Here is a 13,493-nt window from a genome sequence, read left to right on the forward strand (position 1 = left end):
GATTTTTGCATCTAGCAGTCATTCAATAAATGGTTGTTGAAATCTTGTATAAAAATCTTTGCATTACCTTTATGTGACCAAAATGATTAGTTCCATGATTTCACATACTTAGCCATAGATAATAACAGCAGCCAATGTCACTGCTATATTGGATATTGATTTCTCCCTGAGTAGATTTCTAGATCTACTTAGTTGCCTATTTCAAACTTGAGTAATCGGGGTACCTGGGTGGCTCAGTGGGTGAAGCGTCACACCCTTGGTTTCAGGTCATGATTTCATGGTTTTGTGAATTCGAGCCCTGACTTGGGCTGTGCTCTGGCAGTGCAGAGCTTGCTTGAGATTCTCTCTCTCTCTCTCTCTCTCTCTCTCTCTATCTGCCCCTCCCTCACTCACACTCTCTCTCAAATAAATAAGTTAATTTAAGGAAGAAAGAAAAAAGAAAGAAAGAAAGAAAGAAAGAGAAAGAAAGAAAGAAAAAGAAAAGCCTGAGTTATTATCTGATATATAACCTAATGGTATTATAACTATCACCAATGGTTAGTTGTTCATTCTCTATATGCACCTTGGGAAATAACTCATTGTCTTATAACAAAAGCGATTAAACATTTTTTTGAAGACAAAAAAATACTACCAAGTAAAATAGTTCATTTGGAAATCTTTTTTTAATTATTATTATCATTTAATGCTTTATGCTTTATAAGTACAAATTCATTCTGAAGCAATGCTTGTAGAACTTTAAAATCTCGACTCTTGAATAATTGCCATTAAAATTGTTCAGCTGTGTTGTGCTTTCTCTTTATACAAGAGAAAAACATTGCTTAAGGACGGGCCACCCACAAAATTTTGTAGATTACAAGATTATCTCCCAGTTGCTTCAGTCTCTGTCAGATTCGGCTTATGAGTGCTCTTTGAACGTGTGAAGGAGGTAAAAAGGATCCGTGTATAAAGTATTCAAACAAACAAGGTCTTTCTTTAAGTTTATGCATTTCAATATACATGGGTATTGTTCTTAAAAATATGGAATCAAAGTTGAAAGATTTGATCTATCAAAACGTGCTGATAAATGATACAGTGATAAATGCAAATTTCATGGTCAATACCAAAAGACCAAAAAAAAAAAAAACGTCCTCTGCCATTGTTCATGTTTTATCTATTTTTTTTTTAACCGTAGAGGGAAAAATACTCTCGGGGGGAAAAATGAAGCTTTACTGCAAAAGAAATGAATGCAAGAAATGGCACTTTAAGTAGTGAAGAGACGTGAAGCATTGCAACTTCATAGCCTGCTAAGGAGCAACAGCTGTACCTAATTTCAACTTGACGTGCTTCAGATCTCATATTCATATAGGCATTTAATGATCCAAACATAATGGTCCTATATAGAATAATTACTTATATGAAGGAGCAAACTTCATACGCATTCCTTTTTAAATGATCCTTCAAGAGAAAAACTGCACTGGGTCTTTGAACAATGAATAGTCTCTTTCACCAATCCAAATGTTTGGGGCTAAAAAGCTTATCATTTAAGAGAAAATAATAATAGTGGTGAGGTTACTTCTTTTTGACAGACTCTTTTTGTCTCCCCCCTTCCCAGGATAGCCAGTACAATGAAAAAAGGTAGAATGCCAAGCCAATCATCAGGTCATACTGGTAGATAGTTACAAGAAAAATCAGAAACAAAAGGAAATAAGGTATTTTAGAGTTGGTGTATTTCGAAATCAGAGATTCACTGCTTTCACTTTGACCTTCCTGGGCAAGGAGACCAGCAGAAGAAGAGCTCTCGGATTCCTTGTCACCTGAAGAGCCCGGTGATTGTCCAGAGTTGAATCCTTCTTTTCCATGCCTTGCCTCTTCCATGTTCTCCGCGGCTTCACTGACGGAAATCTTTGGCCATAGAGATTTTTCCTCACTGCATTCTTCTTGTTGAAAAATCTGGCTTGTCAATCTTTCTCTGCTATTACCTGATGTCACTACTCCTGAACTTTTAGAAACTTCTTCAGGTGTAGACCCAGGATGAGGGTGCTTCTCGGTACCCGGGATTTCACTTGTTGGATTACAATTATATTCTGATTTAGTAGAAATAGATTGGAGAGTCATGGTAGTAATTATATTCTCTACAGCAATTGCCTGTTCATGAGATGGCACTGAGGTTTTAGCATGGTGATTGGAAACGTGAGAGCCATTCTGAGAAGCTCTATTAGTGTCTGAATTTAAAGCAGAATGAATAACAGCTTCTAGATCCTTTCTCTTTGATGATTCTTGGACCTGTTTATGATCTCTGTTTTCTGGAAATGTTTTTTTTGTCTGTTGGTAACATTCCCAAATGTAAATCCAGTTTTGAGGCTGCCTTTTGATTGCCTGTAATGACCTGTAAGGATTCTTCTACAGATGTGATATTTCCAATGCCACGTTTCTTCCTGTCATGTGTCTTCCTGGGATTGTACATAGATACGGTTTCTTCTTTCTCCGTTTCATCTACATGTACATTACAAATACCCAAACGTGACTCCTTTTCAAAATCATTGTCATAGATTACACCTCCTGTATCTCGTTGACAAAGGGTATAATGTGAATCATCATTTCTCCCTTCATGTGGATCAAACGCTGTTGCCTTTACCTCGATGGGCCTGTCACTTCGTGCTGTCTCTTGAGGTAGCTTAGCAATTATTGCTTTTTCTCTAGCAGACATGCTTTCTAGAGTACTTTCTGATGTTGTCTTAATTATATAAGCTGTACCTGCTTCCGCTCTCTCAGTAACACCATGATCAGCTAGAGAAGACAGTTCACAGCTCACTGTTTCTTGGCAGGTAAACAATTCTTCCGTAGGAGTAGCTTTCAAACTCCTTGTGTTATCTCTCTTTCCCCACACGTCTTCACAATCTGCTTGTTCCTTGATCTGTTCTGTTCTATTTGTCTTACTCTCTCTCGCTTTTCTCTGACTTTCCAGAACATTCCAACTTTGTCTGTGTTGTGCGTTCTTATTCTGATCTTCAGGATTAATCCAACCTGATTTTTCTTCTTCAACTTGGAAAAGACAATCATTCCTCAAAACTTTTCCATTTCTTCGTGAACAAACCTGATCAGGCATCCCTCCAAAAGGGGTGCCGTCACTAGTCGAGAGACCATGCTCTGGAGTTGTTAACCCAGCTTCTTCCCGACTTAGACTTATCCTTGGTGAATGAAACGTATCTGCTCTGATTGTCTGGTCGGGAATTGTGGTGTCTTTACTCAGCCGAACGGCTAGGTCTCTGTTACCAGCTCCGGTCCCTTCCATACTTATTTCAGAGTGGCCCTGCTTCCTTTCTTGGTCATGTACGACTGAATGAAAATTTTTGCTTTGTTTTTCGTTAACACCTGAATGTGTTCTTTGCTCCCCCTCCTCAGTCTTACCATTGCCATGATCTTTCTTAGAAGATCCCTTTCCTACTGATTCTTCTGAATAGAAATCCAAACAGAAACCTCTTCTTAAACATTCCCAATCTTTCACTTCAATTTTCTCAGCTCCTCCTTCATGTTTTTTATTGAGATTCTCTGTGACTAGTTGATCTGAGGAGGGACAAGATATTTGCACTCTGCCTCTCGCATGGGCTGGATTAGCATTATCATCCAGTACTTCTCTGCTCCCCGTGTGTAATTGCACTAATTCATCACTACTAGTATCTCCCAGTGGTGGCTTGATTTCTCCTATATCTGGAGTAATTTTCTCTGAAGGTTGATGACTACACTTACTTCCTGAGGAGTATTTTTCATTGAAGTAAAAATCTCCCTTGAAGGAGCTTTCTGCTGATGAACTTGGAGACAAAGGCCTTTTAAACATGTCAGTGTACACTTCACCATGGATTTGCTTCTTCTCTAACCCCTCAGCTCTATTTGGAAAATTGACCGGATCTATGGCAAATGTATTCTTTTCATCTCTGGAAGCTGTACTTCTTATTAAGCATTGATTTATCTTAGGGGATAAAGAACAAAAACAAAACAGATAATGACCAAATGATTTTAAATATACAAAATGAACTCCATATATTTCATTCACGGGGCTAGCAATTAACCGGTAGGTTTCCTTGGCTCGTTTCATTTATGGATTTTGTATAAATTCTCAAAGCCGGATGTTTTGGGGGGATCCTTGTAGGCTATGACTTGGGAATGAGATTAATAAGAAAAGGGACCAAAATTAATCACTCTCCTTCCCAGCTTCCAAATATCACATTGTATTATTCAACTATTCTTGCTTGTCATTGCACTTTCTCCTCACTTAGGATATACACATTGATAGCTCCATGCTAATCAATTAGAGAGCAGCTTCCTGGGTGCCCCTTGCTGCATTTACACTTGCTGTAGGTGCCCCTATTACAGTTTCTCTTATTAATATGTTTTCTGCAAAGCCTCTGCAAACTATTAATAGCAAAACGTCACTCAAAGAAAAGTGAGGGAGTTAATGTCTCTGCAAATTCTGTTTTAATGACCCTCTGCCAACTGGTACTCAAATGTATTTGAGCTCTTCAGTGATGCCAACTGTCAGGATTTAACAGTGAGATGCCTGTGTTTTTTTTTTCTCCTCATAACTGACATTTGCATGATCTCAATAATTATATGCAAATCTTACGTTTTCCCCTTCTTCTCACATAAGGCTCATGTTACTTGTCAACTGCACAGCTGTCTTGTAAGCCAATGCCTGTGGGTTCCACAGATTTGGTTGTATTTCCATCTATTATAGAGCTTCATTGTTTTATGCATTAACGTCAGCATGGAGCAAATTAGCATCTAAATTACAGCTCCCTGTTCATTTATTGGATGTACAATCTCAGTAACTTCTAAACAAACTTTTATATTTGAGTCTGCTCATTGTAATGAGGTGTATTGGTGAAGTATGTGATTTTTCAGGGCCCTTTCATTATATTCTGTGGTTTGAAAAAAAAAATGGCGATGTTAACTTTCAGCTGGTGAGAATTCTCACAATGGGTGACAACTTTGTAGTTTCTTAAAGTTGGAGCAAAGTAAATTGCATACTTTAGTGATGCAGCTTCCATATCACTATAGAAAAGGTAGGAAATGTAGGGAAAGAGATGAGCTCTATTTCTTTTCTTTTCCAGCTCTGACACTTGAAGAGGCAAATGTCATTTTAATCTTAGATGATTATGAATCCATGTATCCTAATGATATGAGCTCCAACCAAATACAGTAAAGGATAAATTGCATTATGTGACTCATTTACTCCCATTTCTTCCTTTGTGATAAAAATGCTATCTAAACCATCCCCCCAAAAATTCCAAATAGATTGAATGTTCACCAAGTGTGAAATTTATGATAACAAATTTAATACTAAATTGTACAGTGCTGGATTTGTTTCCTGTTTAAAAAATATAGCACAGGCTATTTTCTCCTCATTTGGTAATTTAATACTTTCCAACAACATACAACTGTGAGGGTCTCATAAAGATGGAAGTAAGTTTTTAAAAATGCTGCTAAATGCAAGAATCACACTTGAAGAGCTGGACAGACTCTAACAATCATCTAGTCCAGCCCTCTCATTTTAGAGATGAGTTTATGCTAAGTGTGCACTTGTCACAAAGATTAGAAATGCACATCAGGATAGTGCTACCTCTTCTATAATTCCTACAAACTATTACTCAGAGCCGCTGGTAAAGAGATAAGAAATGAATGTCATTAATTTACCACTGCAGAGACCAGAAGCAACATACTGAAATCAAAGTGCCTTGTTGATCAAGCTAGAGATGCGAGGACAGAATAGGCTGTGCTTTCACATTTGCAAATTATATTAGTTTAAACTATCGAAAGGCAGGCGTTGCAGCATCTTTGAAGCATAAATGGATTCATCGTCTCTAATACCGTGGCAACCAGAACACTTACCATCAACTCTAATTCTATTTCATTATGTTCATCATGTTCCCTGTTTACGTCTTTTACATTTTGATTACTGGTTTCTGAGTCTTCCTTGTCTTCATGGGAACAAACAATTGTTGGGATGTAGGTATCTGCAAAGTTAATACAATTGTATCTATGTGAGATTATTATCATCATAGGCTTTAACAAAAGACACAGACTTTGTTTAAAAATTAATTTGAATAAATCAAATAAAAAATAGTACCTGTAATCTTTGAATTCTCAAAGTCATTCTCATCTGAGGTCAATAATGATTCTTCTTTACTGTCAAATTTAAAACAAAATGTTATACGTGTTTTCTGGGACTACATCTTCTAAGTATTTTTTGTACAGGGGGAAAGTCAAACAAATAGCAAGCCAAATAAGTATTATATAACCTTTCATGTTTTCTTGTGTTACTTTGTATGCTTTATAAATAAAATTGATTTCTTAGAATAATTCAGTAGCAAATATTAGTAGTAGAAAAATTTAAAAACAACTTCCATAATGCTGTATTTCTAAATAAGATTATGTTGCCTATATTAAAACTTACATAACCAAAGTAAAAATAAGTGTAAATGTTGATTATTCCATCATTCATGAATTTAATATTTGCAAGTGAGAACATTTTTCTCTTGGTTTAAATGCTAAAGTTTTATGAACTGTCAGTCCATTTGTGGTCATGGAAATTGTTTTTTAATGTTCTAATGATTAATTTTTTGTGTTCTACTTTACTCAAAATTCTTTCATTTGGATGGATACAACATTAACTCTCCTTTCAGGAAAGGAGAAAACAACAAACTTACTAAAAAACTGAAAGGCAGCTAAATTTATACTCAGTTCAAAGACTTTATGTGTGTATTGCCAAAGGCTAATTTTACAACCAAGACTTCAGATTTCTCATAAGAAAGCATATATTTTCTTTCTTTAAAATTATTTGGGTTATACTTCCTTTATAATAATATTCTGCATTGTGATTAAGAAAGGTAAAAATATTTTTATTTCAAATGTACTCCATTTGTAGTTTTATTTGTGGAATCATTAGGATTTAGATTTGTCCATGACACTCAGCAAGAAAAATGTTACTGAAAAAGCCCATTTTGTGTATAGCTATGTCACAAGCCAATCTATCAGAAATGATTGGCCCAGTGTCCACATTTTCTCGTATTGTCTCAGCTGAATTTTCTTCTAGTGACTTTTCTCAATGACTTTTCTTGAATAAAATGCACAGAGAGAGTTGGCAATGTCTGATAAAGTTGTATAATACAGTCTACTCTTCATTACGTGGATAGTGTTGATCCAATTTCCAGGAAAGCCAATCTTTTTCAACAAATCATGAGAAAACTGCAAATTCTTCCATCTGGACTATGCAAGAAAGAAATTCAGTTTTGTATATATTTATGATGCTTAATTGTAACTTCACCAAAAATATTTGGTATTTTCCAGTGGGCCCATTAAATAAAATAATGTTTCTATATAAATATAGTATCACTGGAAAAAATATAGCATTTAATAGTGGATACTGACTCAATCTATAAATCTGTATCGTTTAATGAGGCCAGTAAATATGCAAAGATTTATTTTTATGGAATTTAACTGCAAATTGATGCATTTTCCTTTCTCCACACACCTAATATATAGGAGCTTTAAAAAACCCAAACCATTAAATATCATTTGATTGTTCTTGCTTCCTCTTTATTCCCATAACAGTGTTGAAAAATCTCATTTGTAGAGGGAAAATCATAGACATTTAAAGCCTTCTGTTTTTTACTAACCAAAATGCTCTCAATCATTTTTCTAAATTAATTCTCTAAGATACTTCAATTTTTAAAAAAATAAGTGCATCAAAAGGAAATAAACCTGCTTCTAACTCATTTTGGGGATAATTAGTTACTAAACTGTGTATTATTACACTGGTGTCTTACAAAACATGTAAATACAGAAATATGGGGGGGTGGATCTTAGATTCAGGAATAAATACAAGAAAGAGAAGCTGAACTACATGAAATTTAAATATTATATCAAATATCTATGCAGTAAACTAATAGAAGATGTGTAAGACTCCTACAAGGAAAAGAATAAAATTGTATCAAGAAATACTAAAAACCTAGAAAAATTGAGAAACATACCATGTTCATAGATAAGAAGAAGATATATGAAAGTATTCTTTCCCAAATTGATCCACGGATTCAATCCAATTCTAATCAAAATTCCACAACAGTCTTTTATAAAATTTGAAAATATGGTTTTAAAGAGAACAAAAGACTGAAGAAAGAAGAAATATTTCTGAGAAGTAGCTGTGAGGAAAGCTTGTTCTACCTCATTTCAAGGGATCTTATGAAGTTTTAGTTACTAAAACAGTTATGTTGTGGGTGCCTGGGTGGCTGGTTCAGTTGGTTAAGTGTCTGACTCTTGATTTTGGCTCAGGTCATGATCTCATGGTTCATGAGCTCTAGCCCCATATCTGTGCTGATAGCACAGAGCCTGCTTGGGATTCTCTTTCTCTCTACCCCTTCTCCCACCCCTCTCTCTTTCTCTCTCTCAAAATAAACAAACTTTAAAAAGACAGTTATGTTGGCACAGAGACAGACAAAGATTGAGAGCTTAGTAAAGATTCTCACGTATCTATAACTTGGGTATATGACAATCATAGTATGTCACATAGCAGGTAATAAGAGATTTCCCAATACATGGAGACAGGGAAAATGACTATTGTTATGAGAAAAAAAAATGAAATTGGCACAACCTATATTCAGAAATCTACTCTGGATGGATGAAGATCTGAAATGTCAACAACCTTGAAATTCTTAAAAAAAATTTTTAATGTTTATTTATTTTTGAAGGAAAGAGAGACAGAGTGTGAGTGGAGGAGGGGCAGAGAGAGAGACACACACACAAAGAATCTGAAGCAGGCTCCAGGCTCTGAGCCGTCAGCACAGAGTGCAACGCGGGGCTCGAACTCACAAACCGCGAGATGGTGACCTGAGCTGAAGTCAGACACTCAACTGACTGAAACACCCAGGTACCCCAGCAACCTTGAAATTCTTAATAGAAAATGCATGTGAATATCTTATGGACTTCAGAGTAGGAAACATTTTCTTAAATAAGAAAAAAAGTGGCTATAAAAAGGATTGTCAGCCTAACTATATTGAAATTTAAAACTGGTTCATTAAAATACACATTTATAAGAGAAATGTATAAATTACAAACTAGGAAAGAATGCAAAATCAACACAAATAAGTATCGAGACTACATAAAGAACTCCTACAAATCAATAAGAAAGTACAAACATTTCAATAGAATCAGGGGAGAGGGACAGACATTTCATAGAAGAGAAACTTCATATAAGCCTATAATATGCACATAAAGGGGTAGTCAGTATGGTTAGAGAACAGAGAAATGTAAATCAAGACCACAAGGAGATACTCTTTTTTTTTTTTTAATTTTTTTTTCAACGTTTATTTATTTTTTTTTTTTGGAACAGAGAGAGACAGAGCATGAACGGGGGAGGGGCAGAGAGAGAGGGAGACACAGAATCAGAATCAGGCTCCAGGCTCTGAGCCATCAGCCCAGAGCCTGACGCGGGGCTCGAACTCACGGACCGCGAGATCGTGACCTGGCTGAAGTCGGACGCTTAACCGACTACGCCACCCAGGCGCCCCGGAGATACTCTTTTATATCTATTTAATTGATAAAAATTGCTATCAACTACACAATCTTGAAACAACTCAAATGCCCATCAACAGAAAAGTAGACACAAAACTATGGCATATCACAAAAAAGAATATTACATAGCACTCAGAATTAATAAACCAAAGAGACATACAACAATATGGATAAATCTTAGTAATATAACATTAAGTGAATAGTCCAAAAACATTACATCAGAGGATGTTCTTTTTTATATGCTAAAAACTACTGAAATAATTTGAATACATATATGAAGGAAAACAGAATATACTAAAAAGCTAAATAATCAAGAAGGCTTGATTTTCAAGATTATGGTTATATTAGGTGGGACAATTTGGGGTAAGGAATGAGAAAATGAGATGGTTAGGAGTTGGTTATTGTTTTGAGTGGTAGTTGTGCAGTGCTTATTACATTATTTAAAATATCTACTTAAACTCTAGTTTCAGATAATTTGTTAAGACAAATGAGTTGCTCTTTTGATTAGATTAGAGGATGTCTATAGATCAAATCCCACTCTGAAACTCAAAGTATCAGTCATATGACCATTACATCTAAAGAGTATAATTAAAACAACTTTAGAAGAATTGAGGAGAAAGACAAGTTGATGATGATAGGGCTAGAACTATACACAATTTTCATAGAAATGAAAAGCATTATTGGATGTTTCTAGTCTCCCTTTTATGTTCTCTGAGCCCTTTGTAAGCGGGCAAGTTTCTTATTTATTTGGATTGCCAGTGGCTAACACACTGCCTGGCCCATAATATTGGCATAATAAATGTTGTTCAATAAACTCATAGCATCCTTTCTACTCTTCCCTGGCCTTTGCCTTTTTGTCTTGACAGTGCAGAGCTTGCTTGGGATTCTCTCTCTGCCCCACTCCCACTCTCTCTCTCTCTCTCTCTCTCTCTCTCTCTCTCTCAAAATAAATAAAAATAAAACACTTTTTTAAAAAAGGGCCATTGATTCTTCTAGAAGATATTTTGATCACCCACTCTCATAACTTCCAATAAACACTGGAAAATTCAAGATAAATAAACTATAGCCTTTTATTTCTAGGAAGCTATAATGTAATGACTAAAATAGGTGCATCAATAGGCAATTATAATCATAATAAGTGATAAATATTATAATAAATTATAGAATATTATACATACTCTCTAAGACAAAAAAAGGGAGGACAGAAACAAGGAGGTTATTCTGTGGGAGAATCATGGGATTTTTTACAAAGGAAATAACATTTTGAGTTACTGAGTTATTGAGAAAAGTAGGATCCTGGCAATAAGAGAAGAATGGCAAGGTCATTCCAGACAGAGGCAATAACAAGTGGTAAAAGATTTAAGGGTATTTAAGGGATTTAAGAAGGCACAAAAGAACGAGACACATTCAGAAATGAAATGTTCGGATGGTTTGGATTGCATTTTGGGCGGGGGGGGGGGGGGGCGGGGAAGAATGCCAAGGAACAGAACTGGAGCTAGTTTGAGTACGTTTTTTTAAAGTTTTTGTTTAAATATCAGTTAGTTAACACACAGTGTAATATTAGTTTCAGGTGTACAATTTAGTGATTCAACCCTTCCGTACAACACCTGGTGCTCATCACAACAGGTGCACTCCTTAATCCCCATCACCTATTCAACCCACTCCTCATGCCCCTATCTCCTCTCTAGTAACCATCAGTTTGTTTTTGAGCATGTTTTAAAGGGCTTAGCATGCAGGGAAGTGGATCTGAGTTCTTTAAGCATGTTTTTAGCCACTGCGGGCATGGTGGGTAAAGGGAGTTCAATGGGAGAGAGACATGGTCAGATGTCCATTTCAGAACCAGTCTCTAGAGGTACATTAAGGGACCTTTCTAAGGAGAACCTGGATAGAATGAGCCGTGGTGGGGCAAAAAGACTAGCCATGAGATGACTACAGTATTTCAGGCACAAAATGATGAGGGTTAAAGGCGACGGCCAAGAGGAAAGAGGAGAGGAATGAAATGCTACATCCTTTTGATGTGGCAACAATATGATTGTTGATCAATTCCTGTAGATAGATTTAAAAAATGACTAAAGCTAATGCACTCATGAGATTTAGAAATCTACTATTTTTCCTCCTAAGACCTAAGTAAGGGAGAGTTAAGTCTGGTAGTTAACTGGGGCTCCTGCACTACCAGTCAGTATGGTGTTGAATTAGTCTCCAGGGTGGTTTCTGATCTCTTATGGGCTGGGTGATCTGCTTCTCAGGTACCCATGAGAAGCACCTTCCTCCCTAATCTCACATGCTTAGACAGGGGACCCTCAAGTTATGCTTATTAGTTTTCTGGGTATTATTCTAGTCCTTCACTGGGGAAAATGGGCCTCTTCATCCATTCTGTTCACCTGGGCCCATAATATTCTAAGTAGTTACCAGTCAGCCTCTAGGTTGGAGCCAACTTGTTTTGCTAGATTTGGGCATTCTATCTTGATGAATTTCTAAGGAACTAGAGATCAAGCTCATAACGGAACTTTAAGCATGCCAGTTGTTCAGGAGCCCTGCTGCCTTGTCCTTCTCTTTTCCCATAAAAACTATAGCTCTTGATACAACAACAGTTCCCCAAATCTCCTTTCACATCAGAAGCACCAGGTCCTATCTCTGTAAGTTTTAAATTAATAGACCCGCACATGGAGGTGCGGTGGGGGGAATGGACAATGATATTACTGGTAATCTCCTAAAGTGATTTCATGCGAGGCAGATTTGCAAACCCCGATATAGACGTGGTGTGTGTCAGTGCACGGAGTCCATTGGGTCTTGTTGCGCAGGTGGCCCCTTCCCTAGTGATAGGCAGTGGAGAGAGTCATTCTTCTGCTTTCATTGGCCCTCCTGGCCCCAAACCCAGTTCCCTTACTCCGTGTTAGTTTGATAAGACTTTGTAACACGCTTTCCTACTATTTAGAAAACACTTATGGGTAAAGAGAAATAAAGGCTAATGCAGAGGTTTCTAGTTTCAGAATTCCAAAGGATGGAACTACCCTCACCTGAGATGGAGAAATCAGGAGGCGAAGCAAGGGTGAAGGAAAGCAGATGAGTTTCATTGAAGGAAATGTGTTAGGCTTAGAAAGCCTTTGGGCTTTTGACAAAATGGGAAATGAAAATTAGTTCTTATTGAGTGAAAAATGCCCAGATTATGTTGTTTTTCTTTTACCTCTCATAATACCATTGCACAAAGGCTTGCAACATCTTTACATTTAAAAATTTTCCCCCACTTCAGAGAAATGGATAGATAATAAATATGTTTTGGATGTGTAAAGAAATTAATGATTTCCAGTTAATAATGATCCCTATGAAATGTAATAGTAACAAAATATATAGCAATCCATATTCATTCATTCAATCAAGCATCATTTAACAAATGTTTGAGTGCCCACAAATTTCCAAATATTGTACTAGATCATCACAATGAATAACACCGAGTTCCTGCCCTCAAAGAGCTCCCAAACCCGTGTGAAGACAGATACTTTTTACACAAATCACAGTGTAATAAGTGTGTGTTCAGTGGGGTGGAAGATGAGGTAGAAATAGTTTCCAGGAGGATCTGGCCTCTAAGTTGAAAATAAGAAGTAATGCTAGTTAGGGAGGAGGGGAGCGGCAATTCTAAGTTTAAAGTGTCATGTACAAGTGTATTATCAGTAAAAAAGAGCTATTTTAAATATGTCAAGCAATTTAAGATACAATTTAGGAAGAATGAAAGATCAAAACCCTGGGTATCAAATCGTAGCCAGTTCAAGAGGCACAAACTTAAAATCCTAACAATGCTTCTTAAAATGTGGTTCACTGAGCTCCTTCAAAAAATGACCTGGTACTCATTACAAATGCTGCTTTGAAGGCCCAAAACCGGTTCTGAATCAGCATGTCTGGAGTGGGGAGTAGGAACTGCATTTTTTAGTAGAACTTCATTTTTTAGTAGATGT

At 36.5% G+C, this 13,493-nt stretch overlaps 1 protein-coding gene across 1 annotated transcript in view; it reads right to left on the minus strand.

Annotated features, from left to right (window-relative positions):
• Nucleotides 1-643: 643 nt before the first annotated feature.
• Nucleotides 644-13,493, minus strand: part of PPP1R3A (protein phosphatase 1 regulatory subunit 3A) — a 39,118-nt gene continuing 26,268 nt past the window's right edge. The window contains 4 exon segments of the mRNA XM_045495375.1: nucleotides 644-2,298; nucleotides 2,300-3,946; nucleotides 5,866-5,990; nucleotides 6,104-6,162. Of these exon segments, the coding sequence (XP_045351331.1) occupies nucleotides 1,549-2,298; nucleotides 2,300-3,946; nucleotides 5,866-5,990; nucleotides 6,104-6,162 (2,581 nt within the window). The 3' untranslated portion in view covers nucleotides 644-1,548.

Source organism: Leopardus geoffroyi, chromosome A2 (assembly GCF_018350155.1).
Source record: "Leopardus geoffroyi isolate Oge1 chromosome A2, O.geoffroyi_Oge1_pat1.0, whole genome shotgun sequence".
Classification (NCBI taxonomy): domain Eukaryota; kingdom Metazoa; phylum Chordata; class Mammalia; order Carnivora; family Felidae; genus Leopardus; species Leopardus geoffroyi.